Genomic DNA, 26,439 nt, shown 5'->3' with positions numbered 1-26,439 from the left:
ACATTTTGCATCGATGGATCTTAATGAAAGAGTGAACAACAGTTTGCTGGAGGTTGGGTAGGAAGTGGATGGTAAAGGTACACAAGAGTCCAGGAGCCTGTTGTGCATGGAAGTGGGGGTGATTGTGAGTGGAGCATGCAAGGTGGGTGAAGATGCTGAGGAAGATGCTCTTAGATCAGGTGCAGATGACAGAGGCTGTGCCAGGAGTGGTGAGTAGGTACCAGGGGAGCATCTGTTTCCAAACCAGTTGATACCATGAGAGGAAGGGAAAATGGCCAGAACAGAGGATCTTAACCTGTTTTCAACCAGCAGCAAAATGATTGGGAAGGGACCTAAAACTCAGAGCCTCAGCCTCACCGCAGCAATTCTGATTCCATTGATCTAGGGCAGGGCTCAAGATCTGTGTTTTAAGAAATTATCCAGTGATTCTGATACAGGTGGTCAGTGAACTGCCCTTTGAGTAAATGTTGAATTGTTCTTAAGAATGTTGTAAACACAAATTATAAAATTTGCACGTATACACATTTGTTCTGGGAGACAGATCATGGATAGCTCTGTTCAGATTCTCAAAAGGATCTATAAACTCCCCAAAGTTTAAGAATCACTGAGGTAAGAGGAAAGTTTATATGCTTTTCTTAAGCTTATACAGAATGGGAACAATGCCATGGTAGGAATACTGGAGATCAGTAACCTTTAAAAAATGTTCTGTGATACAGGGAAAGTTGGTGTTTTCAGGAGCCCTATGTAAACCCTTGAGAGATTGTAAATTGGGATTTATATTTGGGTTCATATCTCAGTGTCTGAAGAAGATATAATGTTTGGTTGAGCCAGTGATTTAACAGTTTATCTGTAATAGGCTTAAATTTTTTTTTCTGACCTAATTAATTCTTCTGGTTTCTCCTGGGTTTTATTTTTTAATTTTGAAGTTAGCAGTATATAAAGTTCAGTATAATGAAGGTCTTTATTGAGAAGTATTAGTAATGGTGCCACAGTTTGCTCTCCTGGGGTTAAAGTCATGTCTGCATTTCTATGATAAACATCTTTCTGAAATTTATGGAGCACATGGAAAAAAATTGATATTGATACAATTTGGTTTTTACTCCCAACTCAGGAACTTTTGTGTCAGTCAGGTGAGCTGCTGAAAAGTGGAGCCTGCTCCCTCATTTTTTCCTAAACCAGTGGTAAAGAGAGCATGTTGTTTATCCTGGCAAAATCAGTACCGCAGAAGGGACCCAGGAACTCTGGCGGGGGGGTGGGGGGGCTCTGATCAAAAACGTGTTTCCTGGTGAGGGCTGAGGCTGGGCAACCCGCTGCTAACCATAGCTTGTTCTTAGCTGTGAGGCTTGGGTCTCAGAGTCCACATTTGATCATTGGCTTAAATGTTATAGAAATAAAGTTGGCCTGGGAAGTTTCCTGTAGGCACATTTCTTCCCCCATGAAGGGTTACTGTTTCTTTTTTCTTTTTTGTAAAGATTTTATTTATTTACTCATGAGGGAAAGAGAGAGAGAGAGAGGCAGAGACACAGGCAGAGGGAGAAGCAGGCTCCATGCAGGGAGCCCGACGTGGGACTTGATGCCGGATCTCCAGGATCACACCCTGGGCTGAAGGCGGCACTAAACTACTGAGCCACTCAGGCTGCCCCAAAGGGTTACTGTTTCTTAAATCCACTCAATATTATATTGATCCACAAGGTTTATTCTCAATTCATGGAGTACTCAGTGCTAGGTTAGATATTGTTACAGGTTAAGTGTCCAGTATGGACAAGGGCCAATGATAAGCTTACTAAAAGAGCATCCCATAAGAAAGAGACATCCAGGCCATATTTAATCAAGCATAAAATCACACACTCAGTTGCTTAAAAACAACTATATGGTGACACTTTGAGTAATCCCACTGACTGACCACAGCTTCTTCTTTTTTTTTTTTTTGACCACAGCTTCTTATAACAAGCTAGCTATATTAAAATATAATAATAAATTAAAAAATAATCCTGAGAAGCAGGATATTATTATGGCTTTATGTTATAATTCCCAATGAATAGTTTCTGAAGCAAATAGAACTCATCCCGGATATATTATGAAGTCACTGAATTGGGGTATTATCTTTTTGTGAACCTGCTCCCCATCAATTTTTCCTGTGTTTAATGCCCTAAAGTGATCTTTATCAAAATAAGAAATATCTGCAATGCTTGGGTGGCTCAGCGGTTGGGTGTGTCTGCCTTTGGCTCAGGGCGTGATCCCGGAGTCCTGGGATTGAGTCCTGCATCAGGCTCCTTGCAGGGAGCCTATTTCTCCCTTTGCCTGTGTCTCTACCTCTCTCTCTCTCTCAATCTATCTCTCATGAATAAATAAATACAATCTTAAAAAAAAAACAAAATAAGAAATATCTGTATCTAACGTCTAGTTATTTGTATGTATGGATTGGTTGCATGGCCCTGAATATGGTCTAAATAAATATTTTTACTGGAGTACATGTGGTTACAGGACTGGTCATATGCATTCATTTTCATGTAGAGTTTTAGATTTTGAGCCTCTTTCACCTCTTTCTTGTAGTAGAAAATGTAAATGGATTCAGATGCTTTTAGACGTGAGTAAGTAGTTACTGAGGAGTGGGGCAGGTTGAGAAGAGTTCTACCGAACTTAGATATTCTCAAATCCTTTTGGCAAATAGGATGCGTATCTTTTGGGGGTTGATTTGGAAGGCAGTGATCACCTCAGATCAGTTCCAGCCCACACAGGTTTGAGAATGCTGGGTACCCAGTCCTGTGAATTTGTGTCCTCTGCTTTTCCTAGGCCAGGAACCTGGCCAGCTATTGCACAGATGTTCAAAATGTTTTTTCACCTCTTCACCACCTCTGCCTTAACCTTCTCTCTTTAAAGTTGAGCTCCGCTGTCCTTTTTGCTTATATTATTTGACATTATTCTTCTTAGTTTCTATATTATAATCAGACTCCTTTTTATCAAACACCTGGATACATACTGACAGATTTTAATCTCTGTCATGTTCCCGATAAAGAAATATTGCATTTATGAGAAGAGAGAGAAAAATCATAGAATGTATAATCTTAATATGGGAATCTTACCTTAGACCTCTAGACCTGAAGTTGTCAAATATTGTTAAATGTTAGCTTTTTAGGGCACAATTCTTTTATTGCCCATGGAACACCAATATTTAAAATAAACAAATGTTGAACACAAGAGGTTGAAGCAGAGTTTTAGGAAGGCCTGCAACAGGTTCATTTTTTGCAGCCTAAGAGAGCCTTAGAGTTCTGAGAGTCATACTGAAAGAACAGTGATCTAGTTTATCTAGGCTATTTTGTATAGATGAGACACTGAGGGCCAGAAGGGAAAGGGAGCCAACGTTTACCAATTTACTAGACAGAGAGTAAGTGGGGTAGGGAAGTGGATATCGGTTTGGTAGATCAGCAAATAGATAATATAAAATGTGTGTATATAAACATATATACAAAGTTTAATTCTTATAATGTTCTAGAAGATAGATGGTTTTACACATGAATATGTGAGGAGAGCTTCCAACTGGATAGGGCTCACGTCTTTTTGATGGTTAATCTACATTCTGTCCACTGTATCTCCATGTTGCCAGCTGGTTGCTTTGCCCAAAGCCACATACAGACAGGGCAGAACTAGGAACCAGACATTCTCCTTCCTGGTCCAGGGCTATTCCCTTAGACTACTTATTCTCTTTAGCCAGTGGCAAAACAATACCTGTTAAAAAGGGAACTAGAATATTGAGTAAATACTCACAAGAAGAAAGACACTTCGATTGTGTTGACCTTGAGAAGGGGTTCATTTTCTTAGTTTCCTATATTTTAGCAACTAATTGTTCACGTAAAATGGCTGGAGGGAAGCTGACTCACAGCCATTTTTATATTATGTGAATATTGTTCTTAGCTTTGAGAATACAGCTTCTTATTTTAAAAAATTACACAATGAACTATTTTATTTCAAAGTTTAGTTTCTTTATGGCCTGAGAATTGGGAAGTTTGATATTGATTTCTTATTCACTACTTTTACATTTCATCAAGGTGAATGATATATAACATGTAATCCTTAGCATTCTTTTTATGTTTGAAACATAAAATCCAAACACCCGATTGAGGCATTAAAACCAGAGTTCCAGTATGATACACAGAAAATCCGTATGCTTTTTGTTGACTTATGCTGAGGTCTGCCAAATAACAGCCTTATTATGCAGATTCTTAGAATAACAGGCCATGGATATTTTAGATTCTTACATCTAGTTGCTGACTCTCTGGTTTTCTTTTTATCTGGACCATTTAGGGACAGGAGGCCTTCAGGATGAGTTTTGGGTCTTTCACTTGGCTCCTACAGAAGTTTTCCTCTCTTCCCTTTAAAAAACTTCCTTCCCCCCCTACCCAGGTTATCTTCTCTGAGGACAAGGATTTTTTTTTCTTCCATGTATTTCTTCTAACCCCCTCTCCCTTTCTCCCTTCCTGTGCCTAGCACATGGGTCTACAGTAGAGAGGAATTGGGCAGACAGGGAAGGAGGGAAGAGAGAGAGAAAGAGATGCCATGAAACAGATAAAAAAGACAAAGAACTCTGGAATCAAAATTTCTTCTGGTATAGTCAGAGTATTGAGTGAATAGAATCTGTCAGTGTTTTTTTCCTTCAGTGTTCATTTCTAATAAAGATAGAACAGTAGATGATTTTTGTGCTTACCTTTGTTATAGAAAACTTCACAAAATTCATTAAATCTAGCAGATATTTAATGAGAAACAGGCAACTCTCTAGGACTGAGGATACAGAGGTGAGAACATTGTTCAGACCCATAGAACTCAGGATGCAGCAGAGAAGACAAACATGTCCACAGTCATTTTGCTGTATGAGGTGATAAGATCATCTAGAAGGCCTGTATATTTTGCAGTGATGGTACATAGGAAGGAGGGATTGATTTTATCTGTGGAAAGGAATCAGAAATGGGTACCCAAGAGAGGTAGCATGTGAACTGGTATTTGAATGGTGCCAGCCAGACTTGGGTGTGCATGCAGGGATGGTGTGTGCAAACATGTGGCATGTGGGCAACACAGTCCTTGGAGTGAATCTACAGATGGTCAGGAATTACTGGAATGTATTGTTACAGTGAAGTGATAGCAAGAAATGAAAATAAAGAAGATGACAAGGTTCAAATCCAAAAAAACCTCCTATGTTACATGATAACACTTGAATATTTTCTCATGGGCACTGAAGGGCCCATGAATTAAGTAGGGAGAGGCCAGTTTTAGCTGTGTGTCTTATAAAAGGTCATCTTAGCTGGTCATGTATAGTATATACTGGACAAGGAAGAGTCTAGATGTGAGGGGATAGGTCAAGGTCAGTGGGGGACATGAGATGAAACTCAAGTTGTGTAACGGTTGAGAGTAGCAGGAATGGCAGAAAAAAACATCTGAGAAGGTGTTTGAGGGGTAAAGTGTTGGGAAGAGAGGTGGTTGACTTACAGGTTTTTGGCTTGAGCCTCTGATTTATGGTGCTTCAGCCACCATAGGGAGTAACCATGGAGATGTCTGTCACTTTAATTTCATGTTTTGGATAGCATACACCAAACACGGCTGTGGCTTTCTTTGATGCTCATCATCTTGTAACAGTGAGTATGCTTTCACACACCCCACCAAGTTCACCCTGCACCATTTCCCTAGGTAATAAAGAGTACAAAAGAGTCATATCTTCTATAGGACATAAATCCTCAGAGATTTGCCTGAGGTCAGAATTGCCCCCAAAATCCTTTAGGGAACTTCTGAGTTGAAGACCAGTGCACTGTTTCTCAGTAAGCCCAGCAGAGCCACTGCCCGACTGTTGGCACTGGAATAGATGCTGTTTCCTCATTTGAGCACCATATTGGTAGGAGACTTGGATTTCAGATCCATGTTGTATAAAAAAATGCAAATCTTTGGAAATGAGAATTATACCAAACCCATTGTGGTATACCCTCTAAGAAAGGCACAATGGATAAAGGAACAGTGACTGATGGGTGGGATGGGGGCCACCAGTTAGTATTTCTCACTTCCAGCTCATGGGGCCATATTAGTATTAGGCTCTTGAACTAAATGGAAGACTTTTGTATTATAATCCCCCCATTTTCATCATTGAAATCATGTACATTTATTGGTCCTGTAATGTGAGCCTTGCATCTCCCCTTTTCACACAGAGAACAAGACACATAGTCTATGACTTGTGCTAAGATAGAATAGGTAGTTGACAGATCCAGGATTTAATGTATCCTGGGTCTCAGATTCCAATTAAATAGAGTCAGTCTTACAAGTTACCAATTTTTGTTTTAGAATAATTACTCGTAATGATAGGAAATTGGAATGAATGTTTTACCAAGAGGATATAGGAAATTATATTTACTTTTTCCTTATAATTTGATTCTATCCAATGAGCATGATGTGTAGAAAAAATGTTCATTGAGGGAAATACATTTAGTTGAGTTTAGGTTAATCAACATCCAGTAAAAATAAACAATTGGCTGCCTGTTTTAAGCTGAATAACATGGCTTGGCTGTACTGTATACTGGTGAATTCAGGAGTTTATTTTATCAGCTTTCCCAGATAATGATTTTGTGCTAATAAAATCATCAAGAGATGGATTTGTAAATCATTCTAAACTGGCAGGAGCGCTACTGGGCATAAAATGAAATTGTGTGTGTGTGTGTGTGTGTGTGTGTGTGTGTGTGTGTGTTTTATTAACTTCCTGGGTTTCTCTGACCAACAACCAGGATCATTTTCTATCTAGGGTATCTGCTCTTGTTGAGCAGTTGCACTCTCTTAAGAAAAAAATTACAGATTGGGGGGGTTCTTAGCATGAAATTAGAGCATAGAATTCAACGCTTTGATCAAGCAATGTTACTCAGTTGCTCTTATTCACCTGAAAGATATTTATGACTAAAAAGAGTTATTTAGAGCAATGATCTCCAAAAGGCTATCTCCAAACCCTTTGAGATGTATAGTTACAATCCTTTGGTGCATGAAAGAAAATATTTGAACTTCAATTTATATTTACTTTGTAGTTCACACTTTAAAAGGTCAGCTGTGTGTGTGTCTATAATAATCTGCGTTATATAATTTATAAATAAGTAAACGTAGGATGGTTGTGACTTTTTTAAGAAAACTGATAATATCTTCTTAAAAGTGTCTGAAGCCACTGATCTGGAGCACTTTTCTTTTTTTTTTTTTTTTTTCTTTAGGAGCACTTTTCTAAAAATGGGTCAATGATTAGATTATTCTGGGAATTTTTTTTTTTTTTAAACATAGATTCCTGGGGCTGTTCCCAGAAGAGTCTGGTTAAATAGGTCGGTCTGGAACAATGGTTATCATACATTAGTAAGCACCAGAATCACCTGGAGGTCTGACTTGTTAAAACACAAAACCCCACCCCAGAGTTTCTCATTTAGTAGAGTGGGAGCAAGGGCTTGAGAATCTGCATTTCTAACAAGACCCCAGGTGATGCTACTGGTCCAGGGATCCACTTTGAGAACCACTGCATGAGTGTGGGAGCCAGGACCCAGGCAACTCTGAAGATGAAGTGATAAATGCTCATCTTGATTTGACCATCTTCTCCTCTAGACAGTTCTTGGAGATATTGTGTCATCTTGTTTTCCTTTTTTATGGCTGTTGCTATGATAGAGGCAGAAAACTGTTTTTTTCATACTGTAGTTTTCAATATTGGTGTGTGCAATAAGAGGGCTAGCGTTAGCTTCAGGTAGACCCGAATTTATAGGGAGTTTATATGAGTGGTTTAATTAAATTCTGTAGTAATTCTATAAGATCCTTATTTGTGAATGGAAAACTGAGGTCCCTAATGATTTGGATGCATCTGTACAATATTTGGAAATAGAAATGACACTCTTACTCATTGGGAAAAAAAGAAGATTTTAAGATCAATAAGAAAAATGCATGGTTGTTGCAGTCAGGCCTTTTTTACAATTAGGAATCAATAGATGGATATAAAATGAAGTATGCAGTAAGTATAATAAGCCATAGAAACTTTAAGAACAAGACAACTCATTTCCTTTGAATTATATAAAATATATCCAACGGCAAATAGCACTTTTTACAATAGAGCATAGCATTAGCCATTTAAATGCCTGTGCAATGTGTAAAAACTGCTTGCTAGATTAAATTATGTAGAAGAACAATTCTATAATGCTTAGTGTCTGATTCACTAACCAACGCTGGGGCACTCAAAGTTTAAGAGGCTTTATATATTTGCGTTGTTTGGCAGGCAATTGAACGTACACATCACTGGGATTGATTTATAAGAAGAAATCGGTGGTTTCACTATCTTGGTGTAGGTTTGTTTTTTTAATGCTTAAAACAATTATATATATTATAGCTCACTTTCTGTTATAGTTTGAAATGTATTAATTTATAACCATTTATCTGACAGTTTTAATTTGAAATAAGTGGATAAGACCACCTGAGATTACATGTATTTTAGGAAAATAGAACATATAACATTAATTTTTTTGTAGGGTACTTTTGCATTAGTTTGCGATTTGCCCTCTCTGTAAAGAGACCCATTTAATACTTTATGCATTTGGTAAAGGCTGCCTTAAATGAGGTCATTCTGTATTTAGAACAAATGAGAAAAATGTTCCAGAAATCTCCTCAAGGAGTATTGCAGTCTTTTCACAAAATAACTTTAAATGGACTGTAATTATAACAAGAAGAACTTGATTGCTAGAGTATATAAGTCAGTTTAACCTGTTAAGGGCAGAACAATTCAAAATATCTATGTATCTTATAAGTAAGTTTATGAAATTAACATTTGATTGTCTTCCACCGGCTTCTTAGAACCAGCACTTTGAAGAGCTTATTTGCAATGCAATTCATGCAACAGTCATTATATAAATATTACACATTGTTGTTTACTTTATACAGGTGCATTTAGGATAAAAATGTACAGACTGGAAAGAGTATGAACTTTGGACTCAGACCTTGGGTGAACTACTAGCCCTACATCTAACTCTGTGGCTTTGGACAAGATATTTGACCACTCCAGACTCCCATGTATAAAAACAGGAGACAGATCCACACAGTAATTGGAAGAGAGAGAGTTTCACTTAAAGAATAATTAACTGTAATAGTGGACTGGAATATAGGAGATTGGCTAGTACAAAGAATTCCTCTAAGAATAAAGGAATAGCAGATAGGAGGAGCAGACACTGCTCCAGGGAAGAAATAGGGGGTCCAAGGAGGAGACCCTTCTAGAGCTGAGACCTAGGGCTCAGTAGATGGCCGGGAAGTCACTGTGGGGCCTTGGAGAAACAGTGTCTTCTAGAGTAGCAGGGGAAGCTGTTCATGGGAAGGATCTTTCTGGGGGGTTCCCCACCACAAAACTGCTCAGGGGGTGTTGGCGCTGGGAAGGCTCCTGCATTGTGTGTCAGGAGAAACCTTGTGGGCTGAGGAGCCTTCTAGGGTACCCTGCAAGCCTGTCCTTTCCTTCTACAGTGCCTCTCCAGAACCCTCTATTGTTAGAGCTTACTGTCTTGCCACCTGCAAACAGGAAACATAGTTAGAGGGCTTGGCTACAGTTTTGCAGAGCAAGCAAGGACAAGTGAATTTAGAACTGAGAGGTGATACATTGATACCTGGCATAAAGGATATCAGTGTTTGCCTTTAGGGTTTTTAAAATTAAATAATACATGTAAACATATGCATGGTTTTGTTATGTAACAGACACATAAACAGTGCCAGGTCATGGTTCTCATTCCCAAACCGTAAAGACTGCAGGTAGCAACCTTTGAAGGATCCTGAAGTCAGTTTAGTGGTTCTGGACTAGGCTTTTCCAAAACCAAATAGAGATGAATAATATCAGTGTATCTCAGTAGAGATTAATTTGGTTTGTAACATGTACATGTTTGTGTGCTGGGTCAACATATGATCCATATGATCCATGTGGGTCAGGATGTATATATAGAATTTGTTGAATCATTATATTGTACACCTAAAATTAATCATACTGTATGTTAATTACACTTCAACAATAGATAAAAATAAGGTAAACTCAAATACTACTCTAAATGGTGGGCTTTAACCCTTGTCCATTTGTTTTTGTCTGTTCTCCTGGGCTGATGCTTCAGCAGGACATAGAATAGTTACATGACAGATCTTAAAAGGTTTCCTTTGGAGACAAACTGGACCATCCTCTCCTTTATAGCTTCTGTCTCAATGATGTAATACTATTCGTGTATCCACTGAATAGTTCTATGCTACTCCAAAGAACAAAGAGAGATAAATCCCTTCAATATGCAAATGATAATATTTTATTTTCATAAATCAAGAATGACCTTTATAGACAACTAGCCTTGCTATCTAATTACTGCCAAAAAAAAAGAGTTCAACTTTTCTAAAGCAAGAGCCATAATTTGTGGAGACTTCATTAACATTCAACCAGCTTATAGTTTTCAACCATAATAAAAATGAACATGTTCACTGATTTCGTCACATTTATAACTTACTCATCTTGGAATACACCAGGACAGGGATGGCTGGCTATTTTGTGGAGCTATATTGAGATTGCTTTCATTGTTCAAGTCGATATTACATTATACTTCTTTTAAACATTTCCAGCCAAAATTATTGCAGCCAAATTCTACATAGAATTTGGGGGAATTCATTACCCATTTTTCTAAAAAGCATTTATTGGGTCCCTACAATATATGAGTTCTAGAGAGTACCAAATTGATTAAGACCAGAGTTATAATGAAAATAATTACTTTTCCACAGAATTCCTACTCTATCTATATGCTTTCGTGCACCTGTTTTTTGTTTGTTTTTTAAGCTCTGCAATTCTTGTGAAAAAAAAAAAAAAAGGATAAGGCCTGATGCCATTTCATCTGATTTCTTTTTTAAAGATTTATTCATTTATTTGAGAGAGTGAGATCATGAGGGGGAGAGAGAATCTCAAGCAGCCATTTCATCTGATTTCTAAAGCATGTGGCTTTATGTTTTAGTCATAACACAGAGTAGTTGCAATTTTTAGTTGGGGAGTAAGTACACAAACTCATGGTAGCCCACTAAGGCTTTGTTGAGAAAAAGAATATTCATAAAGACCATTTTACAGGATATTAGAGCTTTAGTCCTAGAATGCACTGAGCTCCCATAAAATCAAGTTCACCGAATCGAAGTTTGGGGACATACTACCATAACATGTTTCTAACTAGACCCTAAAGCACGTTTTATTCTAGTGGATGCTTTTGAGAACTCTTCGTTAACTTATGTTTTTTACTTCTTACTAGGGAGGACAGTTCTCTCTGGATTTAGGATTAGGAGTAGTCAGGTGTCTTTTGGGTTTTCAGCTTGGAAGATACTATCACATAGTGTTAGGAAAATGGGCTCTCAAGACGAGATGGCTGGGTTCCAGCCTCTGCTTCAGTACCTTGCTGCTTTGAGACCTGTGTAAGCTGTATAACCAGCCTTGTGTGCCTCAGTTTCTATATCTGTGAAATGAGGATCATAGTATCTATTTGTGAAATGAGGATCATAGTATCTATCTGATAGGTCTGGTGTGAGGAGCCCTCAATAAAAGACCTCAATAAACAAGCCCTCAATAAAAGAGCCCTTATCACATTTAGCTTCCATTATTAGTTTTCGTAGTAACATCATGGTCTCATAGATATGTGAACTATGTAATCAGTGATATCTTTCTCTCTGCACTGGTTACCCCAGAGCTTAAAGTGAGCTTTGTGGCTAACTTCCAGTTCATGAGGCTTGTGACATTTTTTTATTACTTGGCAGTGATGGTGGAGTCCTAGGCATATTCCTGGTATAATCTTCTAGTCCTGTTTTTCAGTGCTTTACTTGCCTTGCTTTTGAACCTTTAGCTTTTATTTGATTTCATTAATTTAATGTTCATGTCATTGTGCTGCTCTGCATGTCCTGGAACAAGCCATGTAGTCATCATTATTGTACAGAAGGCATCATTGTTGTCAGTTACCTGAGTATTTGACACCCATGGACACTTCCTTTTGCATAATACCTCTCTCCTCATCTAGCACATGTTGTGTGTTGTATTCAGAGTTGCTAAGGAGGGGCATCTGACTCAGTGGTTGAGTGTCTACCTTTGGCTCAGGGTGTGATCCCAGGGTCCTGGGATTGAGTCCTGCATCGGGCTCCCCGCAGGAAATCTGCATCTCCCTCTGCCTGTGTCTCTGCCTCTCTCTGTGACTCTCATGAATAAATAAATAAAATCTTTAAAAAATTTGCTAAGGAAAAGTCTTTCCCAAGGTCTGATGAGGGCACATAGGCACACACACACGTGTGTGTGTTAGTGTGTACGTGTGGGCAGGGAGAGAGAGGGAGAAGGAGGGAGAGGAGGCAGCCGAGAGAGGAGGGGGTAGTTAGAGCCGGATGAGGAGGGAGAGCAAGAATGTGAATGATGAAGAACATCATCCCATCCAGCTTGCATCACTTTTGCTCCATCTTGTGCATGACTTTTGGTTTAGTACTGATTCCTATCCACAAAAGATAAATAATTTAATTTGATTTGATAGAGGAATATGGTCCAGCCTTGAACTGTTGGGCATTAGTCCAAACAAGACAACTTGGGAGAAACCGTGGCTATTCTATTGCTGACCACATCCCTGTATATTCCTGTACAAAAGCTGTGTTATTCTGAAAATCAAGAAGGTTTATTTTTGGAAGTGCTTCATTTTACTGCATCTAAGGACTTTGCTTTCTTATCACGTTCTTCATTGGCCCCAAAGCATTTCTAGCAACCCTCTGTTCTTTGCTCCTACATGACTCCATAGAGGAGCCCACAGGAGTGTGCCTGCATAAATGCTTATGGCTCTTCACCTTCTTGTGACACACACTTTAAAATTTTTCAATTACATATTCCAACTACTTGCAATGAAATGAACCCATGAGGGTAATTGTAAGTAGGATTTAAGAACCAATAGTAACTGATAGTAATTTAACATGCCTGACACCATGATACACTAACTTAACATTTGCTATCTAATTGAATCATCAGAAATATTATGTGAGGTATGTGTTACCTCCATTTTATAGGTGGAGAAACCAGGATTCAGAGAGCTGAAGTGATTTGTCTATAGTCAAAAAGCCAGCAGTGGAAGAATGGGGATGTGCCACATGTTTGATCCTGTTCACGTCACCATTGCACAAAGCTGCCTTGAAAACCAAAGTTTAATTTTTCTCTCTTTAATTGGTTATTTTAATTCAGATACAAACACCTTAATTTCATCTCATTTTAGCTCAATAAACCACTTTAGCTATTTTTAGGGTCTCAACTCTCTTGGATAAAGGCCAGCGGTGGCTCTGAAAATTGGTGTGCAGGGGAATATATCTTTGAGCAATAGGAAACTCAGAGTCTATCCCATTTTCCAGTGGTTTGATAATCATACATGGGCCCAGAAAGAACCATATCATGCATTTTATGTTTCCTTTCAAGTGATAAGAACAGCTTTATATAATGGGAAATTATATTCTTACACCAGCATTGTATTAGCCTTTGGGGTTTGCTATCCACCATACATGCTTTTATGCCTTTATATTTGGTTATATCTTCAGTGCCAATGGTTGTTTTGTAAACCAGATCTTTAACCAGCATTGAGTTGTTTTGTGGTCGCCTATAGCTATTTTCACTGTTTAAGATTACACTGCAGGACTTTCATCAGAGTGCTATCTATGTTTCTATCGGGGAGCCCCTTTTCTGTCAAAATTTATGGTTGTTTCTTTCTGTTTGAATATTATTAGTGCTATTGCTGTTTGAGCCTATTTCTACAGAACTGAAGTTATTTTCTACATCAAAATTAGGGTTTGCAACTGAAGGAAAATATTTCTCATAGATGTTTGCATAGTCTTCTAACATTTCTTACCCCAAATTGGAAAGTTGTTAGCATTATGTGCTTTTAAACAAATCCACTTTGTTTCTGAACTTGTTAAAGCTGAGTAGGAGGGAAGTATAAATTACCAGTTGTTGTCAAGGTGAAATATTGAGCTAGTGCTGTATCTTTGTAATGAGTTTCTGTTCTCAGTGGAATGTTTAATTGACCAGTTCTGTTAAAGTGTCACAGAAGACAGTGTCCAGGATCACTAATTTCACCGTCATGCCTGGAGCTAATAGCTAAGACAGAGACAGAAAACTGAGAGAGACCTCCTAAATGGTCTGAAGTCCCTGACTCGGCCCTGTTTAACACTTTTCTATCAGCGATTTGGAGACAGACATAGAATGTATGCTTATCAAATTTGCAGATAACCCAATCTAGGTACTAACATCTGAATGATAAAATTGGGATTCCCAAAGCGCTCAACAGACTGGAGTAATGCATGGAAAGCAAGGAGATGGGGTTTAGTAAGGACCCATGTACAGCCCTGAGTTCAAATTCAGAAGGTCACTTCCCTTATTGCAAGAGAGGCAGTGGAATGAAAAAGATGTATGGGACTTGAGGTTCACAAAAGCTTGGAATGGACCATCAGTCTCCCATAAAAGAACTTGAGGTCTGAAAAAGTAGCCAGTTGAACTCTAGCTCCAATACTGGCAGTCATTGTTTTGGAAGAGTGGTAATAACCCTGGGACTATCCAGAAAACACCTGCCAGGGCAGTGAAAATCTGAAAACCTTCTAACAAGAGGAATTGGGGAAAGCAAAGCATGTTTTGTCTGGAGAAGTGAAGACTTAGAACATGACAGCTCTTTTGAAATAATCAGCTTTCCTGTGTGAGAGCAGAGATTTTTTTTTGTTTTTATTTTTTTACTATTTCTTCATAGGGTAGAGCTAAAATAAATGAGTATAGATTTGAAGAAGCAGGGTTTGGGCCTTTTTAAAGGGGGAATTGTCTACAAAGTAGGGATGCATTTCTCAATTTTCTGAATGCCTCACCTGTTCAAAGCTGTCTATCTAGAAGGTTGTAGAATTTATGTAAACATTTGGATGGAGGTTGGCCCAGATGACCTCTAACATCTGTCTTTACCTCTGAGTTTGTACTTGCTATTTTATTTATCTTCTCACTGCCAGGGCGTACATTGCAGACATAGTGAAATAACATTCTTCTTTTTGTATTTTCTTGACCAGAACCCTTAATTCTCATCATTGGAAAGTAATTATAGTTAATAGTTTTAATTAATATAAGTAATAGCATTATATAATGGATATTAGAATTTTCATAATAATATGGTCAATATAATCAGTCCTTGCGATGTGAAACACTGGTGAAAAGATTTGATATTATAATAATTCAAAGTAAGAGGAGACATTTAAGAGGATGTGGGTGGGACTTAAAATCGTCAGTTTGCCCCAGGGTGCTGAAACAGCTGAATTGCTTTGTAAAACTGCATCTTCTTTTATTCTTTGTTTCTTTAAGTAGCTTTATTTCTAGCACCAGAATTAAGCAGATGTTTACCACATGTTTAGTTTTGAATTTATTCTTGCCTTTAAAAATTGTGTGGACTGTAAGCAAATTTATAATCTCTTTTAAATTTGAGACCTCAGATCTCCAAAGTGTTAAGTGAAACCTGTTTTTATCTTAGATTTAGGATAATTCTTTAAAAAAATATTTTGTACACTATGTTCATGGTCTCTATTGCATTCCCCTCCCCCTACCCCAACATTGTGCCAGTGTTATGGTGAAAGCATTTCTCTTTTAATTTTTTGAACACATTGTTGGACCCTTGCTCACGGGTGCCAACGTGTCCCGGTGGACGCCCCAGAGACTCAGACCCCAGACAGGCAGATGCAACAAGCAAGAGGGTTTATTGGACGTTTGTGCAAACGGGCTCTCCGCCTCAGAGGTGGCAGAGCCCCGATTAGCAATTACAGGCATCTTTTAAAGGCAAAAAACCGCGGGAGTAGCATAGGATTCGGGTTATGACATGATTGATTTCTTTGAAGGTCAACACGACCATGTTCAGGGACTTTTCCAGTCAGGGCGAAGGGGGGGGGGATAGTTTTCTTATCTCGGAAAAACAGAATGTTTTTGTTGCTTGAATTCATGGGAGGCGCCTGGATGGGCTGCATCAGGGTTAGGCTTGGTCCCACTCACGGGGGCGGGGGTGTGGGGTTTCTTCAACATTATTATGTTTTTCTATTAAAAACATGTTGAATACCTAGGGCAATCCTATTAAAGTTTTGAACACAAGATCACTTTTTCCAAATTCTTGCAAATCTGGAAAATATGAATTATAAATTTGTTTATGTCTACTTTCATTTGGATTCTACAAAGATTGGATTCTTTGTGGGAACAGTATAGTGTGGCAGTATGGCAAGGCATGGTTACTCAGCTTGGTTAGCCCTTAGGGTACACTAGGGTCAAGATCTATACTACATGGACACAAGGGTCAAATCAAATTTAGTGTAGTATCAAGTAGGTTTACAGTTACCTGCCATCATCATCATAGCTTATTCCTGAGGTCTTTCTGTTGCTTACATTACTTTTCATTCTTACATTTTAGGTGGTTGCCTCTTTGATGAGCCGTATAGCACCTGTGGATATAGTCAAGCTGAAGATGATGACTTCAACTGGGAGCAGGTGAACACCTTGACCAAACCAACTTCTGATCCATGGATGCCATCAGGTTTGCATGTAGTTTTACATTTTCTTTTTCAAATCGAAACTTCATAAGAGTCTGAATCACAGTAAATATTCATTGGGTATTAGCAGGGTGAGTGAGGAGGTTGGTCTTTGAGCATGGCCGTCCAAGGTGATTAACTAGCGAGAATAGTACAATTAAGAGGACTGGTTCCAAAGTACAAAGAATTTACCTTTGTATCTCTTCCTTTAAAGCCTAATTAAAGTTTATTTCCTTTATCTTTGGGTACACCTGAGCTAGATTAATGGGCATTCTCCAGTTGATCCTTTCCCAAGCAGCAGATACAGGAAATAGATGGATGTGTCTTCTGGCAGATGTGTCTAGTGGATGGAACTATAGCTGGGAAATCCAAATAACAAAGTCTCCATCAAATGGAAGACCTTGGAAAATAACTTAAACTTTGTCAGCCTCAGGGGCTCACTTGGCACCGAAGATAAAATGGTGATGCACCCATGTGGATACATTTTTTTCTGTAAAAGTGCTCAGTAAATTTTCCAATGAGTGGAAGGCATTTGTTCCATCGAACACCAGCAAGAATTCTACTTCTTTTTTTTTTTCTTTTTCTACTTCTTATTTTGAAGGAAGAGTGGGAAGGTGGTGATGAGCCAATCAATATCAATCACATTGGAACTTGGTCATTTTAAAGGGTCACCACCCCTTTGCAGGTGGTGGCGTTGGACATCACTCTATGAGTTTAGATAGGCTGATTCACATTACAAAGGGGTGCTGAGTGTGCCCTAGTCAGGATTCAAACTGCAAAACATTCTGATTTGGATTTTAGATAAAGTACATTTTTTTTGACTTTTTTGTAACCGTAAAATTCTTTGTTGATACACCCAAGTGTAGCACTAATTGCATTTCATCAGTCATCTTGTAATGGTAGTTTTTAAGTAGAAAGTAGAGTTTAATGTTGTTCTTCACTAAGTTTTAACAGTTATGATGCCCTGCATGTTCTTGCCCTCTCCTTCCCACATTTAACTCCTTATAACTTCGAAGAAGGGAATGCTGAGCTCCTTATTAGCACTGTGGCTTTGCTGGACTTCAAATGTTTCTAGCTTTTAGTTATTTCCCCTCAGCTGACATTCTCTTTTTCTGGCTCTCCTTTTCTCTTTTATGTGTGTCTGCTTTTGAATATGACTTGTGTTTGAATCAGTGGTACTGTAGTTGTTTTTACAGATTCCAGCTGTTGCTTTCATGCCTACCAGTGAATGGGGAAAGAGAAGAGGAGCATAGCAGAGCTCCTGCTGCAGAGCTGTCCTTCCCCAAATAGGCTTCTCATCCCAAAAGGCCTTTGGGGTGTTGCCTGTTATCTTTTGAGGACCCAGCCTGTGTCCAGAAAGGCTGGGGATGGCTTGAGGCCATGATAGCGGGAAGGTGCTCAAATTTAGTCCTGGGGGAGTTCTCCACAAGAGTGCACTCAGCCTTTTCTCATTATCTTGTGATTGTGGGGGATGTGTGGGTGGTTGGGTGTCAGGAGGTCTGGAGGGAGCTGGAGAAAAAGTAGCAGTCTGATTCCTCTTTCTTCCAACGACGTCAGTGGGCATGGGTCCAGATGAAATTTCTGAAAATTGGTAGTTGTTCCATCAGACTGAATTTTTGCCATAACACATAGAACTGCCAATAATGGTATTTTTTCCTCCCATTCATTAAACAAACTTTAGCCATTAAAAACAATTCCTTTGAGCCCTACTATATGCTAATCATGATGCTGATTACTGTGGGGCATGAAATGTTATAAGAAATGAAATCTTTCTCTCTAGGAACTTATGTACTTGGGAAAGAGAGTTACAAAAATATAGTGAACAATCTAAGTCCGATATTATTAAGTGTTGTGTAGACCGGAAGTGTTATAAAAGCAACAGCCCCTATGGTAGTAAGGTTGTGGACTGGTGCTCAACTGACCTATATGCCTACAGTGAGAAGTTAAATTCTCAATGCGATTTCATTATTTAGGAATAAGGAAATATCATCTTATAAAAACTTTTCATATAGTATCCTACAGTATGGATTTTAAAACAGAATTTCCAGTGTATATAGACAATGTAACCATGAATTGCTTTAAATACTATTTAGTTACAAAGGTATTCTCCTCTTCCTCCTCCTTTTGCATTAATGTGTGTAACATGATTTATTTGTTACCAAAAACAAATTCCAAAGCTGGCCCTCCTCCACCAAAACAGAAACCAGTGTTATGGATTTGTCTGAGTAATTGGGTGGCAAAAGCAGATACAACCAAAGTTTTCTGAAGGCTAATTTCTTTAAACGTTTATTTCATATATTATTGGATTTTTTTCTCACATGTATATTTCTATGTGTTCTTTAGTATGTAATGCCTTAGACCTGTGATACCTTAGACCAAGGATTGGCATATGTGTCCTACAGGCGAAATCCAGCTGCCAGTTATTGGATGGCTCAAAAATTAAAAATACTTTTTATGTTTTTAAATGGTTGAAAAAATCTAAATAGTAATATTTTGTGACACATGAAATTCAAATTTCAGCGTCCATAAACAAGATTTTACTGGCATGGAGCTTTGTACATTTTAGTAAATATCATCTGTGACTGGTTTCGAGAGACAGTGGCAGAGCTAAGAACCGACACCACAGACACTTGACAGTTCACTAAGCCCAGATCTTTACAGTCTGGTCCTTTATGGAAAAATTTTGCTGACCCTTGTCTTAGACCGTTTTGGCATCAATCTACAATTGTTGGTTTGGATTCAGTTATTGTTATTGCTTCTGTATTCATATAATTATTAATACCCAAGTATTATTTTGTATTTTCAGATGATATAGTTTCCAAACATTAGGCCATTAAAATCAGTAAGAAAAAAACTTGATGAGTAGGGATTTTCTCTTTCTCATAAAGTTGTTTTCTATTAAAAAGTGCTGTGTCGGGACATCTGGGTGGCTCAGTGGTTGAGTGTCTGCTTTCAGCCCAGGGTGGATCCCAGGATCTAGGATCGAGTCCCACATCGGGCTTTCTGCATGGCGCCTGCTTCTCCCTCTGCCTATGTCTTTGCCCTCTCTCTCTCTCTCTCTCTCTCTGTCTCTCATGAATAAATAAATAAATCTTTTTAAAAAATTAAAAAATAAAAAGTGCTGTGATTTCCTTTATTGTTTAATAGCATCATCCTTGTTGGACTATAGTGATTCTAATAAGCAAATAATCCATCAAGATGATTTTTAAAATTCTGACAGTGAAAGACTGATATTTTTACTCTAAATTTGCTCTGATTAAAATTTTATTTTTTCTGGGCCCCCCCCCCTTTTTTTTTAGATGGATGCTTCAGTGTGTTTAAGGTTTGTTTCTCTGTATCTTCCTGTGTGAGGTTATTTTTAGCCATATTTTAAAAATTTAAATATGGTCTGGGCTATTAAATAAGCTGCCTTGGTAACTACCCTAAGGCTGGAACACTGGCTGAAGAAATAAAGGTTTAGGGCAAATAAAGACCAAATACCATTTAAGTGTTTGTATTTGAAGCTGACATTTATGTTACAGATTATACTTGTGCAGTTAGCTCTGAACTAGTTAGTTTGTTGGTGAAACTGTACCATACATACATGGTTCCTCTTTATTGGTAAGCATGTAGTTCATTTCCTATCAATTGATCTCCATCAGGAATGGAGAACTTTCTTAGACTTCTGCTTAAAGATTACTACTTTGAGTGCAAGAACCCTTGATTAAGTAACCAAATAATAACCTGGTACATTTTGTTAGCACTGTTGTATTCTACCATTTTCTGTACTGCAGTACGTTGTCTAATTATCAGAGTATGAAGAAGTATTGATTGAAAAGTGTTTTATCTTGTAAAAACACCTGCACAGTTTGACAGCAGTTGATATTTTTATATCTCATTTCATATCATTAAAGGATATTCTTTGTACCTTCATGTTCCAGTTCTGTAAAATGGATATTTAACCAATTCCATATCTGATGTACAAACAAATGCAGCTTTATCTTATACAAAAATTAAAACAATAAACCTATTTGTAATATTAAAAATGTAAAGGTAACTTATAACCATAGCCATTTGATAACTCATAATATTGACATTTATTTATAGCTGACACTATCCCCTTAAGAAATTGTGCCCTAGCAAAGCTGTAATTATGTGAATTTGGTCCCGGTGCTAGGAAAACTTAACATGTTTTCTGGGAAGCGTAGCATGTAAGCATGTATAGGATAAAGCTAGGGAAAGCTCCTGTAGCCATCTACACTTAGTTTATATGTTGCAAACTGGGAATGGTGGTGTTTTTGATCTTCACAGAGACGCTATGACTAAGGATTGAATCATCTCTGTGGGTGCCGCTATGAAAGGCAGAGAGAGGGCAGTGCTGGATGGAAGGGCAGTCTGCACTTTGAGTGTGATGACCCAGAAAATAGAAAAAATGACTGCATTTATTTAGGTAGGGTCAGTTTCACATTTGGGAAAGATGATGGATTGACGGACAAAGGAATGAGAGTTTGGGTGCATTCATCAGGCATATTTTCCTTGTGCTGGGGAAGACTTGCCTGTTTATTCACACTTCAGGGCTTATGCAAGGTTTGGTGAGTGATGAAGAGAAAACAACTTTGGGGTTGAAAGGCATTTTTCCTCTTTAAATTTCTTTTTTTTTAAGATTTTATTTATTTATTCATGAGAGACACACACACAGAGAAAGAGAGAGAGAGAGAGAGGCAGAGACATAGGTAGAGGGGAAACAGGCTCCCTACAGAGAGCCCAGTGTGGGACTCAATCCCAGGACCTTGGGATCATGACCCAAGCCAAAGGCAGACGTTCAACCACTGAGCCACCCAGGCGTCCCTGCTCCTTAAATTTCAGTGTGTATCTAGTGAGTAGTAGTTTTGGCACAGAATATTCAGACAGTTGCCTAATTATTTCATTCATTTTTTGAATCTGTCAACATTCAACAAATATTTACTTAACACCTGCAATATGCTAGGCATTGTTATTCATCACATCGGGATTCATCACCGAGGGAGCCAAGTAAGGACCTCTCCCTGGTGGACTTTTCATTATCAGTCTGGTAAGATTGTTCTTGGATTGCCAAAAGATTCTATCCTTTAAGACCACATATTCCCTGACTTATTAACGATTTTCTGGAATTGAATATTAAAAGGTAATACAAAATTTGGTTCATCAGACTCAGCATGCTATAGCATCAAATGTAGCTTTCTTGGATGCTTTGTCCCTTCAAAAAAATAAAAACAAAGGCAAAAAAAAATCTATATTGCAGGCAAGTAGCAGCCTGGCACCCTCTGATCGCATTCTCCTTTATCAAACAAAGGAATTTTATACATGTAAATGACTCTTAGCAGTTAACAAAGTTTGCTTCTTTGCTGTGTGTCTTTGATCTTCCTGGGGTCCCTGGAAGACTGGAAGGCATTATCTCTATTTTATACCTTAGGAGACTGAAGTTCAGAGAAGTTAAACCTGCTCCAGGCTTACAGGTCAGAGAGCAGCTCCCAGTTTTGCTCTCCTGAGTACTGAGGTGTGATCTTCCCACATGAGCACATGCACCTAGGGGATAGTCTTCCTCCCAGGGGGGCAACTTTCTGCATCTTCTGAAAATGAACATGAAGGCTTATCCATTGTGGGGGCTGTGGGTCCCACCCAGGTCAGATGCTGACTCTGTCACTTTGCAGGCATTGACCTTGAGGAGATTCTTAAGCTCTCAGTTTCCCAGCCTCCTCTTCTGTAAACTATGAGTTAGTAATGTATGTTTGTGGGGGTGACAGCTGTGGGCCTGGCTGTCCATGCTGGAGCTGTGGTAGTAAACCTGTTCCCTCGCTGATTGCATCCTTGGGAGAGATGGGCAGGAGCTAATAGGCAGAGACATGCACTGTGATGGGGAGATGTGCTAAGGGCTGTGGAGAAAAGCAACATCAGGAGAAGGGTCTAGTAAGTGATGGGAGCAGTAGACAGGATCAGCCTTTCTGCAGAGGTGACCTGGGGCAGAGACCAGGATCCCACCCAGTACAAGGAGAATGTGGAGGTTGAGTGATCTGGGCAGATGGAAGAGCAGGAGCCAAGCCTGGGGCAGAGGTGAGCTCTGACAGATGGAGTGGGGTGGTCCCGAAGGTTGTGTTTAGAACCTGCCTCCTAGGGTTGTTGACCAGGTGAGACAAGATAATCCACTTTGGGAACTCATACCTGGCCCAGCACAGTATGCAAGGAATGTCCTTCTTTTATTATTATGAAGTAATTTTTCAGGAACAAAATTGGTGTGAATTTCTCTCTTAGCTTACTTAATTTGGATTCTGAGTAAAGTTCATGCTAAGTTCTTATTTTCTCTTCCAAATGGTATCGACTCAGAAGCAATAGATAGAGACCTTCATATGATTTTTTAATAGATTAAAAAAGCAAGCTGAAAGAAGTCCATTAAAATATAGACAATATTTATTTTAGGATGGGAGGATGGGGGTAATTGCCTTATCATTTCTATGTCACACATTTCCTTTATGATCAAGTATATCTTTGTAATCAAAAATAACACTGAATTTTTTTTAGGGGACAGACTTTAAGTTGGCATCTTTTGGGTTGATTCTGACTATTTCCAGTCATCTTACTGAGGGGAAAAAAAGTTTCATTGTCCTTGGGAACCTCTTTCAGGTGTCCTATAGAAAAATACCTGCCTGCCAACTTGATGTAAAATAGTCATTGATAGACACTCTACACATCTCACTCAGATAGCCTTGGTGAGGCTTGGGATGGGTTTCCAGTTAGCTCTTAAACAGTGAATGATGAGACATAGTGAAAGAAATTGGATTGGAGTTGTAGTCTCTCAGTAGTTTCTAAATTATAAAATTGAGAAAAATAACTTTAGATTGTAATTTAAAAAACCCATTTCAGATCAGTGATCTGTGGGGAGTTCTTAATTAAACAGGATGGGGTTCTGAGTAGCCTCACTTTAGCATGGGTGTCAACAACATAAAATTGACCATCTTAACCATTTTTAAGAGTTCAGTGGCACTAATACATTCACGTTGTTGTGCAGTCCATCTCCAGAACTTTTTTCATCTTCCCAAACTGAAACTCTGTGCCTGTTAGATACTCCATCCTATCCTCTACCCTGGTCCTGGTAACCACCATTCTACTTTCTGTCTCTGTGAATTTGATCACTGTGGGTCCCTCATATATGTGGAATCATACAGTATTTGGCCTTTTGTATCTGGCTTTGTATCTGGTTCACCCCATCTCCTGCTGCCTGTGTCAAGCCAGTAACTTGACATAATGTTTTCAATGATTCAGTTTTTATGTGCAAAGCTTTTAAAGATTAGAGCGGTCTTGTTTTTGTTGTTGTTTATTTTTTGAAAAGTGTCTTGGTTTTTAATAGTTGTTTCAAGAGGACCAAAGGCCATTTGTAATATGTATGATCACATATTTCAATCATTCATAGTCAGTGTGCAACAAATATCCTCCTTTAAATTCATTCCAAATTCTTGTCTTAGCTGATTCAGAAACTGTAACAAAAGGTAAAAACAGTGGCTAGCTATTTTTTAAATATTTCCTAAAAAAGATACAAATGAGTCCATATATATATATATATATATATATATATATATATATATATATATAAAGATGTGTTTTTAAAATACGTTAGTTTCTTTCTTGATTTCCTCCAAAATTATATGACATCATAAGAGTTATGTGAAACCTAGTAATGGAATAAACAGACAAGGCCAATCATGAGAGATGTAAATCTCTCAGAATCTGAGTAGAAGAAGGGATTCAAGAAGGGTTCAGAGCAGGCGATAGGGCCATTATGTTAGCCAGCTTGAGAAAATCACACTGAGGAGCTGGGCAGCTCTCACATACTGGGTGTTCTGTGTGCAGGGCCCCCTGGAGGTGGAAAAGAGGAGCCCACTTTGGCCTAAAAGTCAAAAGAAGGGTCAGTGGATTTTGATGTGGAACTCCGTGTTGGTTTTTAGAGTGCAGATTCCTCACTGGGCCTGCAGTGAGGGGGTAGGGATGGGGCTGATTTGAAAAGTTTCTCTAGAGACCAGAGAGCCTGAAGCCTGAGGGAGACATTCTGCTTGGGTCTGGGGCTGCTAAGCAGCAGGATCTTTGCATCTTGGGTAGGCTACTGATACACTAGCGTGCATGGCTGCTAAAAGGTTAAAGTTGCCCTTGCACAGCACAGAGGGGCCTTGGAAATTCTGTGTGGCCTGAAGGCTCTGGTTCACCCCGTCTCCTGCTGCCTGTGTCCTCACAGATGCAGATCCTACCCTGAGTGCCTCTCAGACTTTCCATGGTCCAAGGAATACAACAGATGAATAAATTTAAATAGGAAATATTTAAGCCTGGGTTATTCTTTTTACCTGAAGACCAGGAAGAAATGGAAGTCCTCTTTTAGAGCTCCAACTGTGTGTGTGAAGCCCTGGGGATGTATGTTCTAGGCACTGAGATAAAGCCACAAATTGTGCCCCATCTTCCAGGGGATGTAGAAGTGGTGTGGCCAGTGCTGTGGTGGGGCCAGGCTGCTGCCCAGGCAGAGACTGGTGGGTGAGGGCAAGCAGAAGGCCTCCAGGAGGAGGTGCTCCCAGGGGGGGCCATGAGAGCCTGAGGAATGAGGCCAGAGCAGGGGCTGAAGGAACATCCTGTCACGAGACAGTGAGTGGAGGTTGGGGAGCTAATGCACTCACAGTACCGCTCAGGAAGTTGCAGAGGATCAGGGAGCTACCGACATCATAGCCTGGAGGAAAAACTACTTTTAAAGGCTGTACTGAGCTGGTGAAGAAGCAAAGGAAAGAGGCCATTTGTTGATTTCTGGCAAGGAGCAAAAAAAGAAATCATTTGACTGTGTATACATAGAAGAAAATTCCAAATTTCTCCTTGGAGGTATCAGGAAAACATGCAATTAGAAAATTTGGTTATTGAATAAAGCATATGAATTTGTAGGAGAATGCCCTTGTTCTTGGGAGATCGGTGCTGAAGTGTTTAGGGGTGACTTAATGTCTGTGTAGAAAATAAAGTATGTGTATGTGCATGTGTTTAGAGAGTGTGCAAATGTGGTAAGATGTTAACAATCGTTAAGTCTGGATCAAGTGTATATAAGTATTTACTATACTGCCTTTTTAAAACTGTTCTGTAGTTTTGAAACCAAGCAAAATACACTGTGTATGTGGGGAAACACAGGGCACTGGAGTGAGGAACACCAGCTTGGTGCTGTGCCAAAGCAGTTCTTGTACACTGGTGCATTTTAGGCAAAATGTCATCCTGTCACATCGCCTTGAAAACATTTAGATTTAAATTTGAAAAACCTAAGTTGACCCATATCTTCCTTTTCTGAGCATATCAGGTTGATTCCTTGGTCTCTGTTGGAGAGGTCTCATGGATCCGATGCTCTGATTGAGAGTGACAAACTTCAGAGATGTCATTTTAGGACTCCCTAAAATAGGACACAGGCTTTACACTGGGGTATCATGCCTCATTGCATGTACCAAGTATAAAGATCCTTATCCTATTGGTAGGTATTTTGGTGGCTAGCTGCACTTTGTAAGAAGATGCGTAAGGAATTATTAAATTTTATTTTTGGATATATGCCTGCATTCATTTGTATCCTTTCCATGATATGGGACTGAATACAGAAAAAAAACCATACATGCATTTCTTGGCAAACCCCATGAAATTATTGTGCAGATCATTATTTTAAATAAGTGGCCTTTAATGCATAGTTGGCTGATACTTTATTCTAGGAGATTGTGATAAATTATATCTTAAAGTGATATTTAAAAGCTTAATGGTAGAAAGAGAAATAAATATGGCTATTTAATTCATTGTCAGCTGGACAATTGTGATGCCTCTCTCTGGTGGGCGGACAAATCCAGACCACTGATAATGCAG

General features: G+C 38.9%; 1 protein-coding gene across 8 annotated transcripts in view; it reads left to right on the top strand.

The window, feature by feature from the left end:
- The window catches only part of PTPRM (protein tyrosine phosphatase receptor type M), a 710,086-nt gene that overhangs the window by 101,854 nt on the left and 581,793 nt on the right, over positions 1 to 26,439 (top strand). For all 8 annotated transcript variants that reach the window (XM_041721685.1, XM_041721677.1, XM_041721656.1 and 5 more), the window contains exon 2: positions 16,452 to 16,574. In XM_041721685.1, the coding sequence (XP_041577619.1) occupies positions 16,452 to 16,574 (123 nt within the window). The remainder of the gene's footprint in view (positions 1 to 16,451; positions 16,575 to 26,439) is intronic.

The sequence above is a fragment of the Vulpes lagopus genome, chromosome 1, assembly GCF_018345385.1.
Source record: "Vulpes lagopus strain Blue_001 chromosome 1, ASM1834538v1, whole genome shotgun sequence".
In the NCBI taxonomy this organism is placed as follows: Eukaryota; Metazoa; Chordata; class Mammalia; order Carnivora; family Canidae; genus Vulpes; species Vulpes lagopus.
Note: the sequence above shows the minus strand (reverse complement) of the source record. Positions and strands in the feature narration are given on the sequence as shown.